The sequence below is a fragment of the Callorhinchus milii genome, unplaced genomic scaffold (assembly GCF_018977255.1).
Source record: "Callorhinchus milii isolate IMCB2004 unplaced genomic scaffold, IMCB_Cmil_1.0 Scaffold164, whole genome shotgun sequence".
Classification (NCBI taxonomy): Eukaryota; Metazoa; Chordata; class Chondrichthyes; order Chimaeriformes; family Callorhinchidae; genus Callorhinchus; species Callorhinchus milii.
The window spans coordinates 63,997-88,284 of NW_024704905.1; the positions used below are offsets into that span (position 1 = coordinate 63,997).

Sequence of the window (24,288 nt, forward strand, 5' to 3'; positions counted from 1 at the left end):
TATATTGTATTGTACATAAAATATAAGATATAACTCTAAAATATAACTGACAAAATGGAATGGATTCATCATCTATAAAAAGAATTTGACAAGGATTCAAATATCACTTTTATTCAAAAAAAATCTGGCTCCTCACAGCGTTACAGTCTTCCCTTCCATTTCAGTGCGCCTCACAAGGAGCATCTAGTAATAACAAGAATCCTTACATTTGGTCAGCAACTTTCAAATAAGGAGGATGTCACTAAGTACTTCACAGTCACTCCACTCTAAGTGAAGTAACTGTGCCATCTATGGGCAAATGGGGCAGCCAATCTGTGCAGAGTAATGTCCCCAAAACAGCCATTAAATATTTGGGACAAAAGCAGAGAGAGCTGGGAAAACTCAGCAGATCAGGCAGCATCTATGGAGAAAGGAAAGTGAGTCAACGTTTCGGGTCCATGAACATTCGTCAGAACTGGGGGGTGGTGGTTGAAACAAAACTGGGGGGGAAGAGGTGTTTTGCACTATTAACACCTCTTCTCCCCTTTTGTTTTACACCACTATCACCTCTTTAACCCATCAACTAACACATTCTCTCCTTTGTCTTTTTTGTCTTCTTTGTCGTCCTTATCCTGCCTCCCCCTCTCAACTTGTCCTTAAAAACCTCTCCCTCCCAACATGCCCCAGTTCTGATGAAGGGTCATGGACACGAAACCTTGACTCACTTTCCTTTCTCCATAGATGCTGCTGCACCTGCTGACTTTTCCCAGCTCTCTTTGTTTTTGTTTCAGATTTCCAGCATCTGCAGTGGTTTGATTAAATATTTGGGAATTGTTGGCCAGGACATGGGGAGAAATTCCCTTTGATTTTCAAATAGTGCCACAGGATATTTAACATCCACCTGAACAGGCAAATAGGGCCTTGGATTACAATCCCATCCCGAAGGACAGCACCTCTGACAATGCAGTGCTCCCCTAGCACTGCATTGGAGGGTCATAGACAATATGGTTTCAAGTCCAAAGTGGGGCTCAAACCCACAACCTCAAAGGACTCAAAGGCAGGAATGCTACCAAACTCAGCGAGGAGTGAAGGAGGAGCGGAGGCGAGGGAGGTGGCAGAAAGTTGATGATTGGTAGGTTTCAGGTCTAATGGAACAGGGAGATCCAGTGGTTTGGGATGGCATGGATAAAGCGTTAGCCATTGAGAGTACGGCAATGGGTGTCAACAAAGTGCAGTGAGTTAGTTAACTCAGACGAGGAGATGAGCAAAAGAGTTGGTAAAAAGGTGACAAAGATCAGAAGTACTAGGTTTGTGAAGAAATTGATCACTGAGGACAAGGACATTGGAGTCAATGTGTTTGGAGACAGGAAGGCATTGGAGCTTGGCAATGGGTGCGCAGAGCTTGGTGTGGATGAGGTGAGGTGTTTGGGTTCTGGATCAGCTGGAGTATCAATGGCGAAATTAGGAAGACTGTTGTAGAGTAATTTGGAAAAAGTCTATTTTACGGGTAACGAAAATATGATGAGGATTTAACAGGAAGGATTTAGTGGTGTGTAAGTGTGAGATTGGGATTAAACATTAAAAGGGGGTCTGTGCTCACTGGGAAGAGATAATCAAATAAAAGATATAATAATCCTTGCATTTGATCAATACCTTATCACGTTTTTGAGGCGTCTCAAAGCGCTTCACAAAATATTCTGTAAAGTGAATGTATATTTTGTGGGTGAAATGCAACAGAGAATTGCGCACAGCAGTGTCCCACAAACAGTCATGGATTGAATGAACAAATCATTTTTTTTTACTGAAGACCAATAAGTGTTCCTGAATTTCCTGGACTAAATACAATGATGTTTTTGTGAACTCCAGCAGAGTGGACAGAATGTGACAGAGCGATGATGGATGTGTTAAGGCTGTGAAGCAGGATATGGCTCAGTGCTCACTCAGGGTTACTGTGTGCCTGGTGAGTTGTGTGTTGAGCTGCTCGATTCGTTGGCTGACTGGCCGTTGCCTTCACTGCTGAAGAGCTTGTGAACCAAGCGGAAGTAGGAGCCCTCGGCTGCGATCAGATTGCTGTGGTTACCCACCTCCACCACCATCCCATTCTCAATAACCACAATCTGATCTGCTCTCTCCACGGTCTTTAGCTGATGGGCAATCACCATCACCGTTTGTTCTGGCAACCGTGACACCGCCTCCTGTATCTGTAACAATACAAAGTAGTTTTACCCCAAACCTATTAATGGGCGTCTGACACTCAAGAAGCCCAGCGAAATCCAACAGTGCCATCAGTTTTACTGAACACCAACTTCTTGAACCAACATCTGGAGGGAGAACGAAGCAGGGAGAGAGCAGAGGGATAAAGGAGTGAGATGGAGTCAGTGGATTGAAGTGACCATTTTATTATCTTTTTTTGAAGGAATTATTATCCCTGGAAAAGGGATCCACCAATCAATTGACAACCGGGTTCCTACTCACTGGGGTAAACAGAGGCATGTGGAGTGATTAGAGGGCCAATGAGCAACTTTGCAAGATGGGGGAGAGAGAGAGACAGAGAGTGGAACCAAGCAAAATGGGGAGAGAGGTTTTGAGCGAGAAAACGGAGAGAGAGGGAGAAAGAGAGACAGGGGGATTGATATGGGAGAGAGAGAGTGACTGATTGAGATGGGGAAAGTGTGAGTGAGTGAGAAAGAGAGAGGGAGGGAGAAAGCGAGAGATGGAGAGAAATGGAAAAAGAGATGGAGAGGGTGAGTGAGTAAGTGAGTGAATCAATGAGTGAGATGGTAAGAAAGAGTGAGTGATTAAGAGAGAGGTAGGTAGAGGGAGAGAAAGAGAGAGAGGGATGGAAAATGAGAGATGCAGAGAGTGTGCAATGATAATAATAGTATTCCTTGCATTTGATATAGTGCTTTTCAAGTCTTCAAGAGTCTCAAAGCACTTCACAGAATATACTGTAAAGTTTAGTGATTATATATTTTGTGGGCAAGAGGGGGCAGCCAATTGCGCACAGCACTGTCCCACAAACAGTCGTGGATTGAGTGACCAAATTTTATCATTTTTTTCTTGAGGGATTATTAACAGGCTTTTGGAGTAAGGAAACTTGCCCAACATTTCGCCCTGCTGGGAATTGAACCTAGTTTTCTCGCTTGCGAGGCGAGGGCTCTAACCACTGAGCTACAGGACTCCTCAAGTGAGGCTGTGTAAGTGAATGAATGAGTGAGTGAGAGAGATATGGAAAGAGTGAGTAAGTCAGTGAGTGAAATGGTGGAGAGAATGATTGAGCACGATGCGAGAGTGAGAGAAAGAGAGAGACCAAGCAAGACAGCAGAGAGAATGACCAAGATGCTAGAATGAGATCGAGAGAGACTGAGCCAGTGGTTTATTTGCATGGTGTGTGTCCGTTTACCTTGTGCTGACTCTCCACATCCAGGGAGCTGGTGGCCTCATCCAGGATCAGGACACGCGGGTCACGGAGAAGGGCGCGGGCGATGGCCACTCGCTGTTTCTGTCCCACAGACAGCTGTCCTCCTGTCTCTCCCACCTCTGAGTAGCAAGTGAAGAAAACATGACCGCACGATCCATCTCCGGTTCCTGATTAACTTTCCAATTATTGTATATTCTCAGATGTCAGTTCTCAGTCACGGAAGCCAGTGACACCGATTCCAACAAGACCAGACTGGACCAGCAGCTACAAGGGAACCCTTAACCCTGCGCCAAGGGAAACAAGGAGGCCTCTTGGTGGGGACAGGGCCAGGCCTGTGGGTTGGGGCAGGACTGTGGGTGGCGACAGGACTGTGGGTGGGGACAGGGCCTTGGGTGGGGACACGGCTGTGGGTGGGGACAGGGCTTGCAGGTGGGGGCACGGCTGCTCTGAAGAGTTTCTGCTCTTACCCGTGTTGTAGCCGTGCTCCATCTTTTCTATGAATGTGTGGGCGTTAGCTCTGTGAGCAGCGTCAGTCACTCGCTCCGTCGGACAGTCCGGGAACCCATACGCGATGTTGTCGTGGACAGAGCGAGCAAACAGCGTGGGCTCCTGAGCCACGAGGCCGACCTGCAACAGTCAGTAACAACCTCACACCACACGCGTGTACACAGGAACTGTAACACATCAGCCTCGCAACACACACATGTACACAGGAACAGTACAACAACAACAACAAGATTTCATTTATAGAGCGCCTTTCACGTCGGAAGGACGTCCCAAGGCGCTGGAAAGTTGGGTCAGGACCCGAGCAGGGGAGAAATGGTCATGGTGAGGGGAGGGAAGGGAGGGAGTGAGGAGGGGGTAGAGAGTCGAGAGGGGAGCTGAAGGCAGAGTCAAAGAGAAAGATCTTGAGCCCGGCCTTGAAGGAGGAAAGGGAGGAAGCAAGGCGAAGGCACTGGGGATGGAGGTCCAGAGCCTAGGGCCTAAGAGGCTGAAGGCCCGGCCACCGATGGTAGTGCAGTTGGCGCGGGGGATGTGGAGCAAACTGGAGCCAGAGGAACGGAGGGTACGGGCAGGTAAGTAGGGGGATAGTAGGTCAGAGAGGTAGGAGGGAGCAAGGCCGTGAACGGCCTTGTTGGTGAGGATGAGGATCTTGAATTCAATCCTCTGGGGGATGGGGAGCCAGTGGAGGCGAGCGAGGGTGGGAGTGATGTTGGCGTGAAGCCTGGTGCGGGACAGTACACGGGCTGCAGAGTTCTGAATGACCTGCAGTGTGGAGGGAGGTACCGGGAAGGCCGGCAAGGAGAGTGTTCCCATAGAGGTGATAAAGGCGTGGACCAGAGTTTCAGCCGCGTGAGGGGTGAGGTAGTGCCGTAGTCTGGCGATATTTCAGAGGTGATGGAAGGCGGTGCCAGTTGTGGCGCAGATATGAGGAAGAAAGGACAGCTCAGGGTCGAACAGAGCGCGAGGTTCTTGACTGGCTTTGAGAGGTGGAGAGTGCAGCCTTGGATGCTGATGCTGTCAGCGACTGAGGTGCAGAGGCGCTGGCGCGAGCCAATCAGGAGACCCTCAGTTTTGCGCACGTTGAGCTGAAGAAAGTTGTCTCTCATCCAGGACTCAATGTCGGACAGGCAGCTGTCAGGATCTCGGTGGTCATGGAGTTGAGGGTAAAGGAGGAAATGTAGAGTTAGGTGTCATCCGCATACATGTGGAAGTTAACCCCATGTCTGCGGATGATGTCACCAAGGGGGAGCATATAGAGGAGGGGACCGAGGACAGAGCCCTGAGGGACACCACACAAGACAGTGCGGGGGGTGGAGGAAAAGCCGTTTGTGGAAACAAAATGAAGACGGTGGGAGAGGTACGACCTGAACCACTCAAGGACAGGGCCTTGAAGGTTGAGGTGGGAGGACAAGCGGTACAGAAGGATAATGTGGTCGACTGTATTGAATGCTTCCGATAGGTCAAGGAGGACGAGGAGGCAGAGGGCGTCCTGGTCGCAGATGGTCAAGATGTCATTGGTGACCTTGACCAGGGCGGTTTCTGTGCTATGGGCAGCACGGGAACCCGACTGAAGGGTTTCAAATAATGCATGGGTGGGGAGGAAAGAGCGCAGCTGGGAGGCGACAACTCTTTCAAGGACCTTGGACAGGAAGGGGAGGTTGGAGATGGGCCGGTAGCTTGATAGCTGCGACGCATCAAGGGAGGGTTTTTTCAAAGTGGGAGTGATGATGGCAGTTTTTAGGGAATGGGAACAGAGCCAGAGGAGAGGGACAGGTTGATGATGTCTGTGATAAGTGGGGCAAGGCGGTGGAGCTGAGAGATGTGGAGTGGGGATGGGGTCAAGGGAGCAGGTGGTGGGTTTCAGGGACAGGATGAGTTTGGTGACAGGGTGGGGAAACGGGTTCGAAGGTGTGTAGGGGAGGATGGGTAGGGAAGGGGTGGGGGGTGGGTGAAAGTTGGAGGGTGAGTGACCGCGGAGCGGATTCCCTTGATTTTGGATTCAAGGAAATCCAGCATCTCCTCGCAGTGAAGGTTGGAGGAGATGACCTGCGCGGGGTGGCGGGGGGTACGGAGGAGTCGGGATGTGTTAGAGAACAGAAGCCTGGGGTTGTTCTTCGCCTCCAGGATTATCCACCAAACTCATCCTATCCCTAAAACCAACCACCTGCTCCCTTGACCCCATCCCCACTCCACTCCTTATCTCGCAGCTCCACTTTCTTGCCCCACATATCACCGACATCATCAACCTGTCCCTCTCCTCTGGCTCTGTCCCCATTCCCTTTAAAACTGCCACCATCACGCCCACCCTGAAAAAACCCTTCCTTGATGCGTCGCAGCTATCAAGCTACCGGCCCATCTCCAACCTCCCCTTTCTCTCCAAGGTCCTGGAAAGAGTTGTCGCCTCCCAACTGCGCTCTTTCCTTTCCACCCATTCTCTTTTCGAACCCCTTCAGTCGGGTTTCCGTGCTGCCCATAGCACAGAAACTGCCCTGGTCAAGGTCACCAATGATATCCTGACCATCTGTGACCAGGGCTCCCTCTGCCTCCTCGTCCTCCTCGACCTATCGGCAGCATTCGATACGGTCGACCAAGCTATCCTACTCCACCGCTTGTCCTCCCACCTCAACCTTCAAGGCACTGTCCTTGAGTGGTTTAGGTCGTACCTTTCTCACCGTCTTCACTTTGTCTCGACGAATGGCTTCTCCTCCACCCCCCGTACTGTCTCATGTGGAGTCCCTCAGGGCTCTGTCCTCGGTCCCCTCCTCTTCACCCTCTATATGCTCCCCCTTGATGACATCATCCGCAGACATGGAGTTAACTTCCACATGTATGCGGATGACACCCAACTCTACCTTTCCTCCTCTACTCTCAACTCCACGACCACCGATGTCCTGACAGCTGCCTGTCCGACATCGAGTCCTGGCCGAGAGACAACTTTCGTCAGCTCAACGTGCGAAAAACCGAGGCCCTCCTGATTGGTTCGCGTCAGCGCCTCCGCACCTCAGGCGCCGACACCATCAGCATCCAAGGCTGCACTCTCCACCTCTCAAAGCCAGTCAGGAACCTCGGCGTTTTGTTCGACCCTGAGCTGTCCTTTCTCCCTCACATCCGCACCACAACTGGCACCGCCTTCCATCACCTCCAGAACATCGCCAGACTATGGCATTACCTCACCCCTCACGCGGCTGAAACCCTGGTTCACGCCTTTGTCACCTCAAGGCTGGACTATGGGAACTCTCTCCCCACCGCTGCCTGACATACCTTCCGTGAGTCCCGCTCGGTTTACCTGGTTTTTTGAGGCCCAGCCGCTCGCTGGCTCCAACACCACCAACAGCAACAACACCAACAACAACACCACCAACAACAGCAACAACAACACCAACAACCACAGCAACACCAACAACAGCAACAATACCAACAACAGCAACACCACCAACAACTCCAACAACAACAGCAATAACACCAACATCAGCAATGAAACCAACAACAGCAACAATACCAACACCACCACCAACGGTAACAACACCAACAACAGCAATAACGATACCACCAACAACAGCCAAAACAGCAACAACAACAACAATAACGATAACACCAACAACAACACCAATAACCCCAACACCAACAACAGCAATAACACCAACAACAGTAATGACACAAACAACAGCAATAACAATACCACCAACAACAGCAACAACACCAAAACCACCATCAACGGCAACAACACCAACAACAACAATAACGATACCACCAACACCAATAACGATAACACCAACAACAGCAAAAACACCAATAACACCAATAACAATACCATCAACAACAGCAACAACACCAATAACAATACTATCACCAACAGCAACAACACCAACAACAGCAATACCAACAACAATAGCAACACCAACAATAGCAACAGCAACAATACCAACAACAGCAACAATACCAACAACAGCAACAACAGCGACACCAACAACAACAGCAACAACTACAACCCCAACAACAACAACAGCAACAACAACAGCAGCAGCAACACCACCACCACCAACAACAACAATAGCAACAACTACAACCTCAACAACAACATCAACAGCAACACCAACGACCCCACTAGCAACACCACCACCAACAACAACAAAAACACCACCATCAGCAACAGCAACAACAACAACCAGAACAACAACAATTAGCATTTATATAATGCACTTCATGCTGGGTAGCATCGTGGAACACTTCAATCATATCCAGTACATTACTATAATAATATAATCCTTGAATTTGATATAGCGCTTTTCACGTCTTCTCAACATCTCAAAGGGCTTCACAGAATAGACTGTAAAGTGAATTGACTGTATATTTGTGGGCGAAAGGCGGCAGCCAATTGTGCACAGCAGTGTCCCACAAACAGTCGTGGATTAAAAATGACCAATTTATTATTGTTTTGTTTTGGAGAGATTATTATTAGGCATCTGGAGTAAGGAAACTTGCCAAAGGTTTTGCCCTGCCGGGAATTGAACCCACGTGTCTCGCTTGGAAGGCGAGTGCTCTAACCACTGAGCTACAGGACTCCACTACTAAATGGTATAGGGAATATTTCTAAATTATATAGGGAATATTACAAAATTATACAGGGAATATTACTAAATTGTATAGGGAACATATTACTATCTCTTACCGCCTTGTGATAATAGTGATGTTCATATTCCTCAATGGGCCTCCCGTCCAGCAGGATCTGGCCGGACTGTGGCTGGTAAAACCTCTCGAGGAGACACACACACGTGGTCTTGCCGCTGCCGAGGCTCCCACCAGCGCCGTAATCTCCCCCGGACGCAGCTCGAAGGAGACTTTCTGTAATAAAACATGGAACTTGAGGATACATCAGCTACGGTAAACACTGCAAAGTGAATTGACTGTAGATTTTGTGGGTGAAACACGGCAGCCAATTTTGCGCACAGCAGTGTCTGTCCCACAAAGAGTTGTGACCAAATTATTATTATTACTTTTAAGGGATTATTACTCCCGGAAAAGTGATCCGCCAATCGACTAACAACCGGGTTTCTACTTACTGCTGGTGAACGGAGATGTGAGGATTAACAAAACTTGCCCAACGTTTGGCCATGATGGGAATCAAACTCAGGTCTCTCGTTTGTGAGGCTTTAACCACAAAGCTACAGGACTCCACACCTCAGCCAAGCTTCCACCCCAACATTCATAGCTTAGTTTCTATAGACTGTATCACAGAGACCTGCAGCTTGTGTTTACAGGATAATAGCAGACGATTAGGGTTACTGTCTCGTGCGGTGTCCCTCAGGGCTCTGTCCTCGGTCCCCTCCTCTTCACCCTCTATATGCTCCCCCTGTGGTGACATCATCCGCAGACATGGGGTTAACTTCCACATGTATGCGGATGACACCCAACTCTACCTTTCCTCTTCTACCCTCAACTCCACGACCACCGATGTCCTGACAGCTGCCTGTCTGACATTGAGTCCTGGCCGAGAGTAAGGCTGCACTCTCCACCCCTCAAAGCCAGTCAGGAACCTCGGTGTTCTGCTCGACCCTGAGCTGTCCTTTCTTCCCCACATCCGCGCCACAACTGGCACCACCTTCCATCACCTCCGGAACATCGCCAGACTACGGCACTACCTCACCCCTCACGTTGCTGAAACTCTGGTCCACACCTTTATCACCTCAAGGCTGGACTATGGGAACTCTCTCTTCGCCGGCCTTCCCGGCACCTCCCACCACAAGCTGCAGGTTATTCAGAACTCTGCAGCTCGTGTACTGTCCCCCACCAGGCTTCGCGACCACATCACTCCCACCCTCGCCCTCGCTCGCCTCCACTGGCTCCCCATCCCCCAGAGGATCGAATTCAAGATCCTCATCCTCACCTACAAGGCCATTCACGGCCTTGCTCCCTCCTACCTCTCCGACCTACTATCCCCCACCTACCTGCCCGTACCCTCCATTCCTCTGGCTCCGGTCTGCTTCGCATCCCCCGCCCTAACCTCCTTACCATCGATGGCCGGGCCTTCAGCCTCTCAGCCCCGAGGCTCTGGAACTCCATCCCCCAGTGCCTTCGCCGCTTCCTCCCTTTCCTCCTTCAAGGCCGGTGTCAAGACCTTTTCTCTTCAACTGTGCCTTCACCTCCCCTCTCGACTCTCTACCCCCTCCTCGCTCCCTCCCTTCCTTCCTTCCCCTCACCCTGACCATTTCCCCCCTGCTCGGGTCCCGACCCAACTGTCCAGCCTTTTGGGACATCCTCCTGACATGAAAGGCGCTCTATAAATGCAATCTTGTTATTGTGTTGTTGTTAGGGTCAGCCTGGCGCAGACACCAAGCTTCTCGTCTCTGCATTCGGAGAATCTTGGCTCAAGCTCCACTTCGGGTTTTTGTGGTGGCAATTAGGCCACAGTCCAGCGCAACAGGGAGTTTATCCCAAACACATGGTATTGCAGTGGTCAGTGTATACAGTATAGCACTCCCCGCGACAGCCTCTCACTGCCCCCCACAGCTCCTCACTCCCCCCGACAGCCTCTCACTGCCCCCCACAGCCCCTCACTGTCCCCTACAGCTCCTCACTGCCCCCCACAGCCCCTCACTGCCCCCCACAGCTCCTCACTGCCCAACAGCGCCAAACTCCCCCCGACAGCCCCCAGCCCATTCCCACCCGACAGCTCCTCACTGCCCCACAGCCCCTCACTGCGCCACAGCCCCTCACTGCCCCACACAGCCCCTCACTCCCCTGCCAATAGCCCCTCACTTCTGCCCCGCCACAGCTCCTCACTGCCCCACAGCCCCTCATTCCCCCCCACACAGTCCCTCACTGCCCCAACAGCCCCTCACTCCTCCCCACAGCCCCTCACTCCCCCACCACAGCTGCTCACTCCCCCCACAGCCCCTCACTGCCCCCACAGCCCCTCACTAACCCCCACAGTACCTCACTCCCCACCCCCACACAGCCCCTCACTGCCCCCGACAGACCCTCACTCCCCCAATAGCTCCTCACTCCCCCACACAGCCCCTCACTTGCCTCGATAATCTCTCACTTCACGCCCACAGCTCCTCACTCCCCCCCACAACTCCTCACTGTCCCCCTCACAGTTCCTCACTCCCGTCACAACTCCTCACTCCCTCCACAGCCCCTCACTCCCCCCATGGAACCAGCAGAACCTAGGTGTTGTGATCCACTCTCAATATTCCTTTGAACCCTGTTACCCCCAGGACCGTCACAGCCAAACTGAGCTTCTCGTTACGAATAGCCACTTGCCTGGAGCTTTCCTTCTGAGCCACCGAGATCCTAATCCACACATTTATCAAGTCCGCACGATGCCAACACTTTGCTCGACAAACTCCTTCCACGAGTTGTGAACCAGCCAGAACTTTGGGGACCGAGTGGTTTCCCACACCCTCACCCTAACCCTGAACCTCTATCCTCCAGTGGATCTTCATCCTAACACATAAACATGTTCACAGTCTTGCCCACACCGGACCTCTGCAACCTCCTCAAACTGTTACAACTCAGCCTCTCTCTCTCTCTGCTCAATGACACTGACCTGCCTCACATCCCTCACCCCAGCCTCCGCACGGTGATCAGGCTTCAGCCCCCACTTCACCTCCCCGTCCTCCCTCACCTCCTTCAAGGTCACCTCATCACCTTCCTCTTTAACCTTGAGTTCCACCCCAGCTTAGGTCACACAATGTAGTGACTGTATCTTATACACACAGTGTAGTGACTGTACCTTATACACACAGTGCAGTGACTGTACCTTATACACACAGTGTAGTGACTATACCTTATCCACACAGTGTAGTGACTGTACCTTATACACACAGTGTAGTGACTGTACCTTATACACATAGTGTAGTGACTGTACCTTATACACACAGTGTAGTGACTGTACCTTATACACACAGTGTAGTGACTGTACCTTATCCACAGTGTAGTCACTGTACCTTATACACAGAGTATAGTGACTGTATTTGATAGACAGGGGTGTGGAGCTCTGTTGTGGTCGTACCTTTAGCACGGGGACGGATGGCCGGCTGGGGTAGGAGAAGGACACGTCGATGAACTGAACGTGGCCGCTCAGCATCTCTGGGGCTCTGGTCCCATTGGTGGGGACAGTGGGAACACGGTCCAGAAACTCAAACACTTTCTCTGCCGCCCCCACTGAGTGTGTCATCTCCGAGTAGATGTGGACCAGGGTCTGCAATAGAGAGGAGAGATGCTGAGAACTCATCTACCCCTGCTCACAACTATTCACACCCCCTGCTCACAACTACTCACACCCCCTGCTCACAACTACTCACACCCCCTGCTCACAACTACTCACACCCCTGCTCACAACTACTCACACCCACTGCTCACAACTACTCACAGTCCTGTTCACAATTCACACACCCCTGCTCACAACTACTCACACCCATGCTCACAATTACTCACATCCACACCCCCTGCTCACAATTACTCATACCCATACCCAAGGCTCACTCACACTGACACTCCAGCTCACAACTATTCACACCCCAGGCCGATAACTACTCATACTCATACCCCAGGGCCACTCACACTCACCCCCAGACTCACTGACACCTCTTACACAATTGTAGTTACATAATCTCAACCCAACTCAAACACACACTGCAGCTTCACACTGACAATCACATCCCAGACTCACACACACGCATGCACAGATACACACAGACCATACTCACAGATACACACAACCGTGTTCACACAGGCACCATGCTCACACACGCAGACACAATGTCCATACATGCACCATACGATGTTCATACATACACTGTGCTTACCCACACGCTATGCCCCGTTACTCACACACTTGGTGTTCACAGTGGGACCTCCTGTCAGTCACTGACCTGCACGTATCGGCCCAGGTCCATCTGGTACAGGATGAAGGCAATGAGGCGGCCGCTGGTCATGTGACCGGTCTGGATCAGGTTTTGCCCAAAGTACAGCATCAGGACCTGTGTGAGCAGCTGGACATGCTGCGTAAACAACACTGAGTCAGAGCACAGTCCACCTGGAAATCACTACACCTGGAAATCACCCACACCTGGAAATCACCCACACCTGGAAATCACCTACACCTGGAAATCACCTTCACCTGGAAATCACCTTCACCTGGAAATCACCTTCACCTGGAAATCACCTTCACCTGGAAATCACCACACCTGGAAATCACCACACCTGGAAATCACCTTCACCTGGAAATCACCCACACCTGGAAATCACCCACACCTGGAAATCACCCACACCTGGAAATCACCTACACCTGGAAATCACCTACAAATAGAAATAACCCACACTTGGAAATCACCCACACCTGGAAATCATCCACACCTGGAAATCACCTACACACAGAAATCACCTACAAATAGAAATCACCTACAAATAGAAATCACCTACACCTGGAAATCACCCACACCTGGAAATCACCCACACCTGGAAATCACCTACACCTGGAAATCACCTACACACGGAAATCACCTACACCTGGAAATCACTTACACACGGAAATCACCTACACCTGGAAATCACCTACACACGGAAATCACCTTCACCTGGAAATCACCTACATCGTGGAGTCCTGTAGCTCAGTGGTTAGAGCATTCGTTTTGCAAGCGAGAGACCTGAGCTCAATTCCAGGCAGAGGGCGAAACCTTGGGCAAGTTTCCTTACTCCACACAGAGCCTAATAATAATCCCTCCAAAACCAAAAACAATAATAAATTGGTCATTTTCAATCTACGTCTGTTTGTGGGACATTGCTGTGCGCAACTGGCTGCTGCGTTCGCCCACAAACATACAGTCAATTCACTTTACAGTGTGTTCTGTGAAGCGCTTTGGGACGTCCTCCCGACGTGAAAAGCGCTATATCAAATGCAAGGATTATTATTATTATTATTATTATCTGGAAATCACCTACACACGGAAATCACCTACACCTGGAAACCACCTACACACGGAAATCACCTACACCTGGAAATCACTTACACACGGAAATCACCTACACCTGGAAATCACCTACACACGGAAATCACCTACACCTGGAAATCACCTACACACGGAAATCACCTACACCTGGAAATCACCTACACATGGGAATCCCAGAGATATTTATTGGAATGGAATTCACACTCTTCCCCTGAAGGGATGCACCTATCTTACCTAACTCCGTAGAGTATTAAGTGCAGGTTGGCAAGAGCCAAGGCTTGGTGGGGACCCCAAAGTTTGCATTCGGGTAACTGCTGGAGTCTAACCAGCTACAACCACGTGGCTCGCTCATTGATATCATTGTCTGGTAAGCTTTCCCGCTGCTTGTCCAGTTAGGACCACCCAACCCATTAGGGTTTTGTCTGCAGGGTTAACAGGAGTTGAGGGGGCGGATTCCCTGCCCCCAGTGACTGGTCGGCCCTTCCAGGCCCTACTGATGAGCCAGGCCGGGCTGGACTGTCATCAGCAGTGAGTGCCCTGGAATACTGCGGACCCTCCTGGCTCAGGAACCGGATTGGAGAGCATCACAGAGGTTGGGCTCGATTCCCACATTCCGTTGCCAAGTGTGTCACCTTGGGGCCAGTTCAGCTCCGAGCAGACCCCATTTACTGACCCCCCCTCCACCCAGAGGATGTCACTGTGGAGCTTGACAGATCCCGGCGACGTCTAGATTCCAGTGATTCCCATTACAGATCTGCAGCCTCTCATTCCTACAGCCAACAATACAGCACAGAAAGTCGTTCAGCCATCGTGCCTTGAGTGATTCCATTCAGTCACATTTACCTGTCTTTACCTCTGAAATGGCTTCTTTAGATATCTATCTACTTCACCCTTCAAAGCTGGTATGGATTACGCCTTAACCACTACACCCAGCAGGGCATTCCAAATCTTAACACTTCTTTGTAAACAAACACTTCTAATATGTCCTTTGCTGACGACTTGTAATCAATGTCCAGTCACTAGCTGACTAAACTGTGGAAATAATTTCTGACTATCCATTCTATCAAAATCCCTCTGAATTTTAAAAATCTCCCTTAGGTTTCACATTAGAATTCTCTATTCCAATGACAGCAGGTTCTGTTCCTCCAGTCTCTCCTCATCCCTCGTATTATCCTAGTAAACCTCCTCTGCACCCTACCCTCATCCACACCTTTGCCACTTCCCGGCTGGACTATTCCAACAACAACAACTTGGATTTATATAGTCCCCTCCAATACCATTCCAATGCCCTCCTTGCTGGTCTCCCCAACTCCACCATACACAAAATCCAATTAATTAAAAACTCCGCCTCCCGGATACTCACCCACACAAAATTCTGTCCCCCATCACCCGAGTCCTTGCCAGGCTCCACTGGCTGCCAATTATCGAACGAATCGACTTCAAGATCCTCTCACTTGTTTTCAAATCCCTTCATGCCCTCGCACCTCCCTAGCTCTCCAACCTGCTTAACCCCCACTCCACAACTCTCTGCCTCCGCTCAGCCAGCTCCAGTCTCCTTTCGTCCCTCGTCCCCTCCGCTCCACCATCAGTGGCTGTGCTTTCAGCCACTATGCCCCGAAACTCTGGAACTCCGTCCCTCAATCCCGCCCCCTTACTCCCTTCCTTCCAAATTTCAAATCCCGCCTAAGGACCTTCCTTTTTGATCGTGCTTGCAATCACCTCCCCCCTCCCTCTCCCCCCCGGCTTGGGGTCAGACCCCACTATCTTCAAACACTCTGGGATGCTAAACCACATGAGGGGCGCTATATAAATGCAAGCTGTTGTTGTTGATATTCTACCCAGGAACATACTTTTAGACACAGTAGATAAACGGCCCGGATCAAATCTCTCTTGTTTTTCAGTTTCTGTGTGTCCATGAGCCGATCCTGATACAGACCAAACTCCTTGTCCTCCATCGCAAAGCTCCGCACCGTCCGGATCCCAGAGACGGTCTCGGCAGCAAGCTCGCTGGAATAGGCGATGGAATCCTGCACCTGTGTCAGCAGTTTCTAATGTGGAGACATACACTGTGATGAGCATTCCCAAATAATCCCAGCCTTGAAGTCTCATCCTAAAAACATTCCTACGCTTGAAATCCCAAATACTTCAGGTGCTGGATTTCATTCCAATCATACCCAGTCCCTGAGTCCAAAACCAACATTTTCCAGTTGTTTTGTCTCATCCCAAACACTATCATTCCTGGATTCCCTTCCATATTGAATTCTCTAGTTACCAGAATGTTGACTGATTGAGGGCTCGGCTATTGGGTTGATGATGGTTGAGAGATGTTTTACACTCTGGTTACCTGGCAGTAACTGGTGAAATAGTGGTTACCTGTCAGTAACTGGTGACATAGTGGTTACCTGGCAGTAACTGGTGACATAGTGGTCACCTGGGAGTAACTGGTGACCTGTTGGTTACCTGGCAGTAACTGGTAAAATAGTGGTTACCTGGCAGTAACTGGTGATATACTGGTTACCTGACAGCAACTGGTGACCTACTGGTTATCTGGCAGTAGCTGGTGATCTGCTAGTTACCTGGCAGTAACTGGTGACCTGCAGGTTACCTGGCAGTAACTGGTTACCGGCTGGTTACCTGGCAGTAACTGGTGACCTGCAGGCTACCTGGCAGTAACTGGTGACCTGCTGGTTACCTGGCAGTAACTGGGACCTGCTGGTTACCTGGTGATATTGATTGTACAGTTTCTGGATTATTGCCGTCAGTGGTGTCTCGATCAAGGTGAGGAGGGTGAGCTGCCAGGACAGCGAGAACATGAAGGAAAGAATTCCAATCGTCTTAACCAGGCTCCTCAGGAGGACGTTGATGTTTAATGCGACGGAACGGCTCATGAGGGTGGTGTCCGTGGAGAGACGAGAGGTTATGTCACCTGATAACAAGCAAGAGGTGAGGTCACAGTCACAAGTTCACAAGATTGGGTTTTAATGAAAATGTTCCTGTGGCCCATGTGATCTTGTACCTCATCAGAGGATCAGCTGTTTATTAAGAAGCCCCGTGAGCCAGCCTCAACCACCCGTCCATACTGTCAATATGCTCATTACTGATAATGTAACTTACAATATATAGGATCCAAGAAGAGGAAACTTCCTTGTACTTGTCCTGAAATTGTCCGTTACAGCTCTAAACGTGTGTCCTCTTGTTCTACTCTCATAACACACACTAAAGTATTGATCTGTATTGAGGGTTTACTTTTTCATTCATATTTACAATTTTATCCACATCTGAGTCCCCTCTGACTTGTTCTCTCTCAAGATTGAGAGACTTTGACCTTCAATGGGTTTTCCTTTGTGCAGCAGAATTCATCAAGTTTCACCAGATTGTTCACCAACTATCACCCACTCACAGGGAATGTGATCTGCATTTAGACCATCATAATACAGGTTATATTTAACCTATTGATGATAGTAATATTTGTTGTAATAATAATCCAATGACCTCTTTCACTACTGATCTAGTTGTTGCTCACAGCTCATTCCTCTAACACTGGGGACCAGCCTCTCTGCTCTCACTGTCTCTAGGGCTTGGTCAACCCCTCCGTCATGGTGACCAGAACTGTCTGCAGTTCAAGGTGTGGTCTGAGCCGACACTGAACACTCTGAGAATAACAACTGCAACAAAATTACATGTGCCTTTTACGTTGGGAGAATGTCCCAAGGTGCTGGACAATCAGTGTTTCAGACCCGAGCTGGGGTTTGGGATTGGGGAGGGTTGAGGGCGGGGTGGGGGGGGGGGGGGAGGAGGGCGATTGAAGGCACTGTCAAGGGGGTGTGCCGGGCGGGGGAACTGGAGCAGGCCTGAGCCCACTGAGTGGAGGGAGCGAGCAAGTTGGCAGAGAGTTAGGAGTTTGCTGAGGTAGGGGGAGCAAGACCATGGAGAGCTTTGAAAGTGAGGACCAGGATCTTGAATTGTATCTTCTAATTGGAGGAAAGCCAGTGGAACCGGGCAAGGATGGGGGTGATAGGGTCGTGACTGATACGATGTCTGGGATCTAAACTGTAACTGATTTAGAAATATAGCCCAGCTTCCTTTTGCCTTACTTACTGCTGCTCACGTAGTTTTGACAAAGAGAGTGAATAATTAACTCATATTCCTTTCATCCCAGTTCTTGACAAGTTCATTCAGGTAGTCCTTGTGTGTTCTACATGTCGTACCAGCATTTATCAGTATTAAACTTCATTTGCCACTGATCAGTCCAATTGCTTACTCTGTCGAGCTCTTTGACAAACCTTTGCTGCCTCCTCTGATTCCACAGATTCCCCCAAACTTGATGTCATCTGCAAATTTAACTGTGTCTGTAAATCCAGGTTATTAACACTTCAGACCCCTGAGGCTTAGTACCACCAAAATTTGACTGAGGTCCCCAAACAGCGACCCACTGCTTCCTTCCCCTGTTTGCTTTAAGCATTTTGTGCCATTTAACCAAATAAATCAAATCGAGACTCAAACTCAGTAACACCAACAATAATAATATAATAATAATAATAATCCTTGCATTTGATATTGCGCTTTTCACGTCGGGAGGACGTCCCAAAGCGCTTCACAGAATATACTGTAAAGTGAATTGACTGTATATTTGTGGGTGAACGCGGCAGCCAATTGTGCACAGTAGTGTCCCACAAACAGTCGTGGATTAAAAATGACCAATTTATTATTGTTTTGTTTTGGAGAGATTATTATTAGGCTCTGTGTGGAGTAAGGAAACTTGCCAAAGGTTTTGCCCTGCCGGGAATTGAACCCACGTGTCTCGCTTGGAAGGCGAGTGCTCTAACCACTGAGCTACAGGACTCCACTACTAAATGGTATAGGGAATATTTCTAAATTATATAGGGAATATTACAAAATTATACAGGGAATATTACTAAATTGTATCGGGAACATATTACTATCTCTTACCGCCTTGTGATAATAGTGATGTGATAATAATTTATTATTGTTTGGAGTTTTGTTTGGAGGGATTATTATTAGGCGTGTGGAGTCAGGAAACTTGCCCAAGGTTTCGCCCGGCCTGGAATTGAACCCAGGTGTCTTGCTTGCAAAGCAAGTGCTCTAACCACTGAGCTGCAGGACTCCACATACTTTGAGGACAGGGAATGCGATCAGTGATCTCAGCAGGGGGAAGGAGGCACAGTGAAGTGGACGGGATTGGACAAAAATCGAGGAGGAATGAGCACAATGAAAAGGAATTATCAACAACATTAACAACAAAATTACATTTATATTGTGCCTTTCATGTCCCAAGGCACTGGACAATTGGAGCAAAGAGCTCCAGCAAAGGCACCCCTGGACTTCCCTGCGTCTAACCCTCACCCCCTCTTGTCCATCTTCAGATCACGCCTGAAGACTTCCCTCGTGAACTCAGCCTCTAGTCACCTCCCCTGCCCTCCAGCGCAGCGCCAAACTCCGCCACTACTAAATGCTCCAAGATAATACCCTGTGTGAAGGGTGCAAGTTGTTGTTTAAGGTGAATTGTCTCTCCTGCACCTTGGGACATCGTACTGACATGAAAAGCAGTAAATAAATGTAATGTGTTGTTGCTGTTGCTCCTTACTGAGACAATGAGGTATTGAGACTCTACTGCGGATCTCAGCTCCTCAACCTCCCTGGGCTCTTCCTCACACTCACTGAACCAATGCGCAATCTAGGCATCCAGTTTGACCCCCAGCTGTCCTTCCTCCCCCACATCCAGTCTCTGACCAGGAACCGCCTTCTTCCACATTTGCCACATTGCCCGTCTCCAACCCTACCCCAAATGCAGCTGAAACTGCTGTCCTGACAGACTGACTGTCGGACATCAAGACCTGGATGAGGGCAAATTTCCCACAGTTGAATGTGAACAAGATTGAGGCTCTCCTGATGGATTCGCGCCAGCGCCTCAGCAACTCAGGCTCTGGCAGCATCAACATCCATGGTTGCACACTTCAACTCATCAAGCCAGTCAAGAACCTAGGTGTCTTGTTCGACCCTCAACTGTCTTCTTCCCACATCCAAGTCATGACTTGCTCTCCCTTCCCTCACCTCCGTAACATCACCCGGCTCTGCCACCACCTCAACCCTCAGGCCGCTGAAACCCTTGTTGATGCCTTCATCACCTCCTTGACTATGCAAATGCCGTGCTTGTCGGCCTTCCCAACTCCTCCCTCCACAGGCTGCAGATAATCCAGAACACTGCAGCCCATGTCCTCTCCAACCCCAAACTCTGTGACCCCATTTCCCACATTCTCGCCCAACTCCATTGGCTCCCTATCCTTCAGGGGATCCAGTTCAAGATCCTGGTCCTCACCTACAAAGCCCTTGATGGCCTCGCCCCACCTTACCTCTGTGACTTCCTAACCCCCTACCAACCTACCCGCTCCCACCACTCAGCCGTCTCTGGCCTACTCCACGTCCCCCGACCCACCCGCCCACCATTGGCAGGAGAGCCTTCAGCCACTCTGCGCCCAACCTCTGGAATTCCATCCCCCAATCACTCCGCCTCGCCCCTTCCTTAGCCTCCTTCAAGACTCGCCTCAAAACCCTCCTCTTCGACCATGCCTTGTGGAGTCCTATAGCTCAGTGGTTAGAGCACTCACTTTGCAAGCGAGAGACCCGAGTTCAATTCCAGGCAGAGGGCGAAACCTTGGGCAAGTTTCCTTACTCCACACACCTAATAATAATCCCTCCAAAAAACTAAAAAACAATAATAAATTGGTTATTTTCAATCTACAACTGTTTGTGGGACATTGCTGTGCGCAATTGGCTGCCGCGTTCGCCCACAAATATACAGTCAATTCACTTTACAGTGTGTTCTGTGAAGCGCTTTGGGACGTCCTCCTGACGTGGAAAGCGCGATATCAAATGCAAGGATTATTATTATTATTATTATTATTATTATTATTATTATTATTATTATTATTATTATTATTATTATTATTATTATTATTATTATTATTATTATTATTATGCCATCGGTCACCCCCACTTCCCCTCCACTCCCTTCTCCCTCCCTAACCCCAGCTCGAGTCTGAATTGCTGTCACTGTCCACCGCTTTGGGACGTCCTCCCGATGTGAGAGGGGCTACACAAATCTAATCCTGTTGTTGTTGCTGTTGAAACCCTCGTGCATGTGTTTGTGAAATCCCTTCACTCTTTGGCACCTCCCTACCTCTCCTCCCTCCCTCCCTCCCTCACTCCCTCACTCACTCACTCACTCACTCCCACCTACTCACACTCTCCCATCCTCGCTCTACGACCTCCTCACTCCCCAATCCACCACTATATAAGTGCAAGTTGTTTGTTGTTGTCTCTTTTCCTCACAGAGCTTGGGTGGTAGTAGGTGACGGAGATACTCTGTGCAGAAGCCTCACCTGTTCGCGTCGATTCGAAGAAGGCGATTTCCTGGTGAACGATGGAGCCAAAGAGCTGCCCCCGGAGACGCTTGACAAATCTGGACAATGTCAACATGAAGAGCCCTCCCCTCAGGCCGGCAGCAATGGAACTGCAACACAACGTCATGTGGATATTCAGTCACTGATTATAATAGCAACAACGACAACTTACACTTATACAGTGCTCTCCACAATGGGCAATGTCCCACACACACTCCACCCACACACTGTCCGTCCAACACACACTGTCCCCCACACACTGCCCCCCACGCTGCTCCCGCCACGGTGCGTATGAGGGGGGGCAGGGTGAGGGGGGCAGGGTGAGGGGGGGCAGTGTGAAGGGGGGCAGTGTGAAGGGGGGCAGTGTGAAGGGGGGCAGTGTGAGGGGAGGCAGTATGAGGCGGGGGGCAGTGTGTGGGGGCAGTGTGTGGGGGTAGTGTGTGGGGGCAGTGTGAGCAGGGGCCGTGAGAGGGGAGCAGTATGAAGGGAGGGGGGGCAGTGTTGGGGGAAGAGGAGGAAATGATCACCTTCCCATGGACGTCAGGAACATGCAGGAAATCGCTGTCATGAAGATCTGCTGATCGTAGTGAGCGGAGAGGACATCGATCACCCGCCCCGTGTAATAGGGCCCAAACATCTCACCTGTAAATACAGAAAGAGATCGTCACCGGGATGAGGGAGGGAAACTGAGAGTCACTGGGGGAGAGACAGAGAGTCACTGGGGGGAGATGCAGAGAGTCACTGGGGGAGAGTGACACACTGATATCCATGGGAGGGTGAAGACACCTACAGTTATTGAGGGAGAGGAAGAGGGTCAGGGGCACAGCCAGTGAGCATGCAAGAGACAGAGAGAGACAAAGACATGATACCACTTTATAACAACAACTTGCACTTGTACAGCGTCCTCCACACAGGGCAGTTGGCAGAGCCTGACTCCGAGCCGGGGGTGGTGGGGCGTGGATGTGGGAAGTGGCCGTAAGCACGGTCGAAGAGGAAGATTTTCAGGTGGGATTTGAAAAAGGGGAGAGAGGGAGCAAGGTGGAGGGATTGAGGGAGATTGTTCCAGAGTTTCAGGGCGCAGTGTCTGAAAGCGATGGTGGGGCAGAGGGTGCGAGGGACAAGCAGGAGCTGGTGTCAGTCAAGTGAAGGCGCTGACCGTGTGATGGATTGGGGAATGAGGAGGTCGGGGGGAGGGTGGTCGGGGCGCGGGAGGTTGGGGGGAGGGAGGGAGGTGCCAGAGAGTGAAGGGATTTGAACACAAATGAGAGGATCTTGAAGTCGATCTGTTTGGTGATGAGGAGCCAGTGGAGCCTTGGCCAGACCTGGTGAGATGTGGGGACAGAGTTTGGTTCGGGTCAGTATAGGAGTGGCAGAGTCTGAATAAGCCGGATTTTGTGAATGGTGGAGCTGGGGATACGGGCGAGGAGAGAACTGCAGTAATCTAGGCGGGAGGTGGCAAACGCATTCACGAGGGTTTCGGCTGCATTTGGGGTAAGGTACGGTCGGAGGCGGGTAATGTGGCGAAGGTCACTTTACTCCTACTTAGCACTTTGAGATGTCTCCACAATATGGTGAGACGCTCTATCAAATACCAGCATTATTATTATTATTATTATCATTTGTCTCATTTGAACTTGATCCATGAACAGGAGACGTTATTGGAAGAGATGAAGCTACTCACCAATAACTGCCAGTGTGAGGAAGATAAACGCTCCACTGAGAGGGATGGCGTCCGGCCGGGAGTAAGAGAGGAGTCGGCCAAGGGTGGCTTTGGCCGTGTCCTTGTCGCTGGTCTGTCCGGGAGCCGAGGGCCGTTCAGGGCGGAGCTGCTCGAAATCAGTGGGGAACAGTGTCTCCCCAGCAATAATAGCGAAGGCTGAGAGAGCGTGAAGCAGTGCCCAGCAGCCGGGGATGGAGATCAGAGCCTGTGTGTCTGACAGCAACAGCCGGACACTGCCATAGAGAGGGACGAGGAGACACACACACACAGCAAACAGCAGCCGCTGCCAGCCCCCGCCTCTCCCTCCCGAGCTGGACACGAGATCCAGAGACAGCACCAGGCTGCTCAGTAAGGCCAGTCTGAGGAGACCTCCCAGCCAGCAGCCCAGCAAACTGCCCCAACCCAGAGACAGGAACCAGGCCGAGCGCTGCAGCAAAGCTCCCAACACCAGGTCACAGGCTGACACAGGCAGCAGCCACCCACACCAGCTCACAGCCATCCTGCCACAGGTCATAGACAACCACAGAGACACACACAGACACACACACACACACACACAGACACACACCGAGCCACACACAGACACACAGAGCCACACACAGAGCCACACACAGACACTGGGTTGCGCTGTTTAATTCAAGCTCAGGCTGGTGTCTTGCTCGGGGTCTGATCAATCTTCTCACTTCAGATGAAAAACTTCTGAGAAAAGAGGAAAAAAATCAATAAACAAGAGTCTTGTTGACCCCTCCCACCTGTCCCTGTCCTCATGCTTGTCCTAGTGGGTGGGGGGAAGGTGGGGTGTGGGTAAGGTGGGAAAGGTGTGTGGGGGGGGAAGTTGGGAAGGGTTTGAGAAGGTTGGGGGGAGGATGGGTTGGCAGGATGGGTGTTTAGGCGGGGATGGGTGAGTGGGGAGGATTGGGGGGGGTTATGAGGTGGGGGTGGGTGGGGATGGGAGGGTGGAGTGGGTGGGGACGTTGCAGGGAGGTTGTGGGGATGGTTGTGGGAGTTTGGAGGGAGGTTGGGAGGAGTTTGGGGGCGGTTGGAAGGAAAGTCTTTCATTTGAACATCTTGGATTTGGATTTTTGGAAAAGCTCATCACACGCTGTCTGACACTTGGGAAACCAGACACCGGGATCATCAGACACCCGACTGGTCACGGTGATGGGTTTCTGTGTGTGTCAGACACCCGGCTGATCACGGTGACGGGTTTCCGTGTGTCAGACACCCGGCTGATCACGGTGACGGGTTTCCGTGTGTCAGACACCCGGCTGATCACGGTGACGGGTTCCT

The 24,288-nt window shown here is 50.5% G+C and overlaps 1 protein-coding gene and 2 non-coding genes across 3 annotated transcripts; all 3 read right to left on the reverse strand.

The window, feature by feature from the left end:
• Positions 1–1,743: 1,743 nt before the first annotated feature.
• LOC103191299 (antigen peptide transporter 2-like) lies at positions 1,744–23,570 on the reverse strand. The gene is given in 12 exon segments (XM_042345932.1): positions 1,744–2,180; positions 3,383–3,519; positions 3,868–4,027; positions 8,574–8,695; positions 8,698–8,746; positions 11,919–12,107; positions 12,781–12,909; positions 15,708–15,905; positions 16,578–16,783; positions 21,258–21,388; positions 21,806–21,920; positions 22,960–23,570. Coding segments are annotated over 12 exon segments (2,244 nt in total). The 5' UTR covers positions 23,513–23,570; the 3' UTR covers positions 1,744–1,925.
• On the reverse strand, positions 8,395–8,466 carry trnag-ucc. The gene has a single exon. It is a non-coding gene; the product is annotated as a tRNA-Gly (tRNA).
• trnag-ucc lies at positions 18,629–18,700 on the reverse strand. Its single transcript has one exon. It is a non-coding gene; the product is annotated as a tRNA-Gly (tRNA).
• Positions 23,571–24,288: the final 718 nt, after the last annotated feature.